General features: G+C 48.7%; 1 protein-coding gene across 1 annotated transcript in view; it reads left to right on the plus strand.

Moving 5' to 3' along the window:
- Dgat2 (diacylglycerol O-acyltransferase 2) overlaps window positions 1-2671 on the plus strand; it is a 29239-nt gene extending 26568 nt beyond the window's left edge. Inside the window, exon 8 of the mRNA XM_028770638.1 lies at window positions 1559-2671. Coding sequence (XP_028626471.1) covers window positions 1559-1713 — 155 coding nt within the window. The 3' untranslated portion in view covers window positions 1714-2671. The remainder of the gene's footprint in view (window positions 1-1558) is intronic.
- Window positions 2672-6375: the final 3704 nt, after the last annotated feature.

The raw sequence follows: 6375 nt of genomic DNA on the forward strand, positions 1-6375 counted from the left end.
AAATAAAAACTGCCTAATGAGAGTTCTAAAAACAAGGTATTGATTCTTTTGAGGAACAGAAAGAAAAGTAAACAAACATGGACCCATGAGACCTAAGGGAGAGACCAACAGTGTACATTTGTTTTGGGGACAAGTCAGAGCCTTCAGAAATCAGAGATTGGGGCTGTGGGTGTGGGTGTGTGCATGTGGGCGTGTGTTTAAGCTCACAAGCCTGAGATCTCATGGGCACATGTGGCTCTGAAGAGTGGACTGGAATGTCCAAAGGTCAGGCAGAGCCTGTCCATTAAGGGTAGGCGTTTGCTTGTACTCCGTGCAAGGCAGCACTTCTCACAGGGGTGGCTGAGGGCCCAGGGCTTGAGCCATGCAACCTCTTCAGCTGCAGGATGGAAAGCTGCTGCGGGGCAGTTGTGAGGGAAGCCCCGGGCACCATTTATTCATCCCAGTGTCACGTGTGTCTAAGATTTCAGTGCTAACCTCATCGTGTTGGACTACCAAAGGGGACTTATCCCTGGGAGAAGACTTCATTCTTCCTCTCAGCCATCATTAGTTGCTTGTACTTCTTAGTCTTAGTCTAGGAGTAACACCCCAAGAGTTTTCCTTCTGTGCTAGCATGTCTCGAGCTGGCCATTGTTCAGGTCCGGTTCAGGTACCATGTTGTTGAAATATCATGGGGTTAGCTTCCTTGTCATTTCTAGGAGACCAAATCTCTCAGCAGACTTCCTGGTCCCCTGGCTCTGACAACCTTTCTGTCTTCTCTTCTGAGATGTTCCCCAGCTCTGGGTGTGGGGGTTGTATTGTAGACCTATCCATTAGGGCTGAGCACCCCAGGATGAGATCTTGACCAGTCTTGGCTTTCTGTAATCCTCTCTGCCTGCTGTGAAGAGAAGTTTCTTTGAGGGTGAATGCTGAACGGATCTATAATTTTCAGTGAGCTCTCGAGCTGTTAGGTTGAGGGGAAAACACAGGTTAGGATGGGCCAAAAGCAGAAGCCAGGAGGCTAGCCCGGGGTTTCCAGTTGCCTGGGCTGAAGGCATGGCGGTGGGGAGGGGTGTGTGTATGCGTCTGGGGGAAGCGTCTGAACGGTGCTGCTGGACCGTGGGCTGGGCTGGGCTTGAACATGAAGCAGGATGAGACAAAGCAAAGCATGGTGTGAGAACTGTTCTCTCTACTCGCCCTTACAGCTGCTCAAGCATGTTCTGTTCTTCCCAGAATCCTTAGAAGGAAAGCTCTATGAGACAGATGCTAGGTGGCAGATGGGGAAACTGAGGGAGGCTCTGAGAGGTAGTGAAGCTGGAGCTAAACTCGTGGTCCACACCTTACTCTGGAACTCATGGCAGAGTGTGGAGCTGGGCATCACCTGCATTCAGAGGCCACACTCTCGGGGTGGGGACTTTCCCATGCTGCCAGGCCGAAGTATTCTCATCTGGACAAAAGGACAGTCCATAGCTCATGATCAGCACACAGCACAGGGTCACATCACATTGCGCACCCCAGAATGGGCTACTCATTAACTGATTAAGTGACATTAACTGATGGAATCTCTGTCCCTCTTCTGCAGTGGGGGAGCCCATCACCGTACCCAAGCTGGAGCACCCAACCCAGAAAGACATTGACCTGTACCATACCATGTACATGGAGGCCCTGGTGAAGCTCTTTGACAATCACAAGACCAAATTCGGCCTTCCAGAGACTGAGGTGCTGGAGGTGAACTGACCCAGCCCATGGGTGCCAGCTCCTGGAAGGAACGACTGCAAATCCTTTTCTACCAAGTTCTCAAGTGCATTTTGTTCTGTAAATTTGGAAGCGTCATGGGTGTCTGTGGGTTATTTAAAAGAAATTATACTTTGTTAAACCATTGCAATGTTAGATCTTTTTTAAGGAGGGAAGAGTCAGTATTTTAAGCTCACTTCTAGCGTGTCCTGCTCAAGGTGGTGGCTGACATTTATGGGCCTTGATGATTTCCTATCCCCCCTTTCTGGTGTTCCCCAAACAACAGACACTTGGCCCTGGTTAACTGGGGAAGGATGGCCCTTAGTGACTCAGCCACTTAGATAATCCTCTTTGCTCCAGGGATTCTCGAGGAGCAGAGGCCATGTTTAAAAACACTTCCATTCCCACCCGCAACACATGACTGCAGGTCGGGTCCTTCTTACCAAGGGGAGGATGAGAGGACATAGTTGGCCCCATTTGGGGAGGGTGGTAGATGACATTTGGAATGTCTAGCTTGAGTCTCTGCTCCTCATGTTACCCCTCTTCTCCAATCTGAGCCTACCCTGGTCTCCTGTCTACTGTGCTGGGGACAAGGCTGTCCCATAGGTGCCGTCTTGGGTTATCTTGCTGCTGTTAGCTGGTTTCACTCTTGAGGCTGGCATCATGGACACAGCTCAGCTTTGCTCTGGAGCATGTCCTCCCAGCCACCTGAGCTCTCCCGAGCCACACCCCAAGTCTGGTGTGAGGAAAGGCCTCTCCTATTCACAAGAGGTGCCTGGCTTTCCGTGCAGCACACTGGGTCCAGGACAGGAGGCCCCCCATAAACCAAGCCACACACGTGTGCCTTTGAGGCGTTGGGAGAAAGCCACCCCCTCTGTGTATTCTGTTTTCTCTATGAGATTATCGTGCCATGTCACACTTTTGTATATTCCAAGACTAATAAATGGAAACAAGAACAGCCTGTGAGTTGTTGCTTAATGCTGTACTTATACACTACCCATCCTATTGTACAGGGCAGACTATAGTGCCACTCTGTAGCCATCAGCCTTGAGCTTTTACAGGCTGGCTAACAACTAGCTTCAAACTTTAGTGGCTTCAGTGATGGAAAGATGGCTCAGTGGTTAAGAGTGTTGGCTGTTTAGGACCTTGGTTTGATTTCTAATATCCATGGTAGCTTACAACTATCTGTAACTCCAGTTCTAGGGGATTTGATATCTGTGGGCATAAGGCACATAGGTGGTGTTAACAGACGTGTAGACAAAAACCGCAAATACACAAGTTCTTTTTAGAAGAAAAAAGTAGTGATTTTAAACATTTGTTTCGCCAAGCAGTGGTGGTGCACGCCTTTAATCCCAGCACTTGGAAGGCAGAGACAGGCAGATTTCTGAGTTCGAGGCCAGCCTGGTCTACAGAGTGAGTTCTAGGACAGCTAGGACCATACAGAGAAACCCTGTCTCGGGAAAAAAAAAAAAACCCCAAACCAACAACAACAACAAAACATTTGTTCCACTGTCCTAAGCCAGGCACTGGTGCTTTGAGTGTCCTCTGCTTGCTGGTATTGGCCAGTGCTAAAAGCATCCCAAGCCTGAGCAAGGGAGATCTCCTTCCTCCTTCACTGCCTATTAGTGGAGGGCACCCATAGCTCCTTGCCCTGTATACCTTTCCATAGGGTAGCTCACAGCAGAGCAGTAAGAGCTAGCGCACAGTGAAGAGCACAAGCCACAGCCTGTGTAACTGACCTTGGGAATGGTCTCTCAGCCTTGCTTTTGTTAGATGTGAGGAGGTGAATGCAGAGAGCCAAGGGCCAGGTTGTCATTGTAAGCTCACAGCATATGTGAGCAGGTTCTAGAACAGTAGAGCCAGAAGGGTCCTTAGAACTATTCAGACAGTCCCCTTTGCTTGGTCTGTCACCTGATGCTGTGGTTACAGGTGTCAGAAGATGTCACCTCTCTATTCTTGTTCATTCAGTTTGGTGACTACTCAGCAGTCAGAAACCCTGCCCAGTTAGACCACAGGCCTCATTCCAACCTCCCACCGCCTGCATACCCATCCCATGACCTGCTTGCCCTCCCTCCACCTTAGGGTACCTCCTCTGCCTGAAGCCATGAGTGGGCCGCAAAGACCATGGGAACCAGGGAGGACACTGAGGGCTGTGACAGACTCTGTAGCCCAACCCTGGAGCTTCATGAAGATGGAGGGACTAAGCTGGGCCTCGGGGCAGAGGTGGAGGCCTTGGGGCCAGGGTTGGGGGGGGGGAGGTGGGGAGCAGGACGGGTGGGGTAGCAGGTGCAAAGATGGAGAAGGCCTCCACTGCTTCTGTTCCACATCCAGTGGTTGTGGACACAGCTGGGTCTGTGAGGATTGTTTTTCTTGAGGGCAGGGAGTTCCACACTCCAGGTGGCAGAGTATAGAGAGCAGGAGGCCTCTGCTGACTTGTGTTACATTAGGCAGTCCTCAGGAGCTTGGAAGCTCGGGCCAGAAAACAACCGTTTCCTCCTTTTGGTGGAGGCGAGGCCTATTTTCCAGTGAGAACCTCAAGTCCACACCACATTCCTAGTCCCAGCCGACCAGTTGGCAATTAACCGGACAATAGAAGCCTCTGCCTCCAGGCTAAGGCCTAGCCCTAACCTAGTCCACACCTGGGTGGAAGGGCATTTCTAAGGATTTGATTTTTTATCTGCAAGTGCCTATTGTGTACTAGGAAACTCAGCTACCTCAGGGTAGTTAATATATCAGGCAGAAGTCTGTTCAGAGCTGAATCCAGCTCTGATCTTTAGCTATAGTTGGGCGACCCCAGCTGTATGCTGGGAAGTTTGCTGTGCTAGAAGGAACTACCTTATCAGAAGACACTCTGCTGTCCAGTGAGAACGGGATTGCAGGTTTGGCCTTCTAAATCAGTCATTTCCAGGGTTCTTCCCCTTGGATCCCAGACACAGCCACAAGGGGGCGCTCAGAAGGGTTCCACAGCCAATGTGACAGGGTTGTCTGAATGCCTCACATTTTGACAAGTATCTAGCTCTGTCCTAAGCTGGAAGCTACAGTCTAATGGACTCAGAGGACTAGAGAGAAACTTAGCAACCACCCAGAATACACTCCTGGGAAACTTGGTGTAGAGATGTCAGGGAACCTGCCTCCACCACACAGCCAATCAACTTTCAATGTCTGAATTCAATGCTCCTGCTTCCTAGATGCTTGGAACATTAAGGTTATGGGCAAAACACTCATATGTATAGAAGATCTCTGTCTATTTCCCCATAGTTCTGAGAACTGAGTGATTTCCTTTTTTATCCCTAAAATCATAGACTACTGAGGATGGACTGACTGTATCCCCCTAAGTCATAGCAGACACCATCAGCACCAGCCTGCAAGTGCCTCAGCCTCTGCACCTGTAAAATGCATAATCTCTGCTCCTGAACAACATGAACTGAAAATGTTAGCCCCAGGGCTTAGCTCAGAGACCCTATCCAGAAAACAGTAGCTGTGGTTTTAAATTGATTTTGTCACTGAAGCACAGCAACAGCTACAGGCAGCCAATGTACCAAAAAAAAAAAAAGTCCAATATATTAAGCAGAATATGGAATGTAGGCTTTGTAACATCAAAGTCAGACTGCTTTAGAAGCTCACAGCCAGGTGGTGCCGGTGGTGCCTTGGCGGCTTTTAATTCCTGCTCTTAGGAGGCAGGGGCAGACATCTCTGAGTTCAAGGTCATCCTCTACTACACAGTGGGCTAACAAAGAGAAAAATCCCTGTCTCCCAGCTACAAAACTCCCTTGCCTTAGCCCCAGCCTTGAATATACTGATTGACTGTTTGCTAATAGTCAGTAAATTATCAGGTTGATTAACATTAAACCTTATTGAGCCAAATATTATGAAAAGGGTAATGTGTGTTTTCATTTTGTTCTTGGAAGTTGTAAAATACACAGGAGAATATTTTTTAAGAAGGAATCTCACAAGGAAGCTGCGAATACAGCGCACAGGAGTGAGTGAGGCAGACTCGGGTGCCCCGCTCGGTAAGCTAAGCAGGATGCTGTCTCTGGACTGCTCGGTGCTGAGCTCTCACCAGTCCTGCCTAGTGTCCTGGCTTTGGTCTTCTCTCCCTCACTGCAGAAATGGAAAAGTGTAGGCATTTATAATAATAAAGCCAGGGAGACTGGGAAATTCACGTATAACCGCCACTACCATCCAGTCCTCAGGCTCGACTCACCAGTTTGTTTTTTGAGACTAGGTCTCTATAGCTCTGACTGTCCCGGAACTCACATGAGTCTGGGATTAAAGGTGCGCACTACCATGGCTGGCATCCTTTTCCTTAATAGCTATTATAGCAAATGGATCAGGTTCAAGGGGACAAGTTACTTAATTCTCCCTTTACCTGACACAGTTGATCTATTTTTTCTCTTGTTGGTTGTGGACAGTGTAGATTGAACACTGGGCAGGGTTCCTCAGAACACCCTTCAGATCTGTTTTGTTTCCTCAGGCAAACTCAGGCTGTCTGTCTCAGCATGATAATGGCCTCTTTCATCACTTTGTCGGATGGATAATAGGATCACTCAGTTAATATGGTGACTGCAAAAAAAAAAAAAAGTAAAGCCAGGTGGTGTGGTGCATACCTTTAATCTTAGCATTTGGATTGCAGAGGCTTATGTATATGTATGTGTATATGCATGT

This window comes from Grammomys surdaster, unplaced genomic scaffold (genome assembly GCF_004785775.1).
Source record: "Grammomys surdaster isolate TR1022 unplaced genomic scaffold, NIH_TR_1.0 203, whole genome shotgun sequence".
Classification (NCBI taxonomy): Eukaryota; Metazoa; Chordata; class Mammalia; order Rodentia; family Muridae; genus Grammomys; species Grammomys surdaster.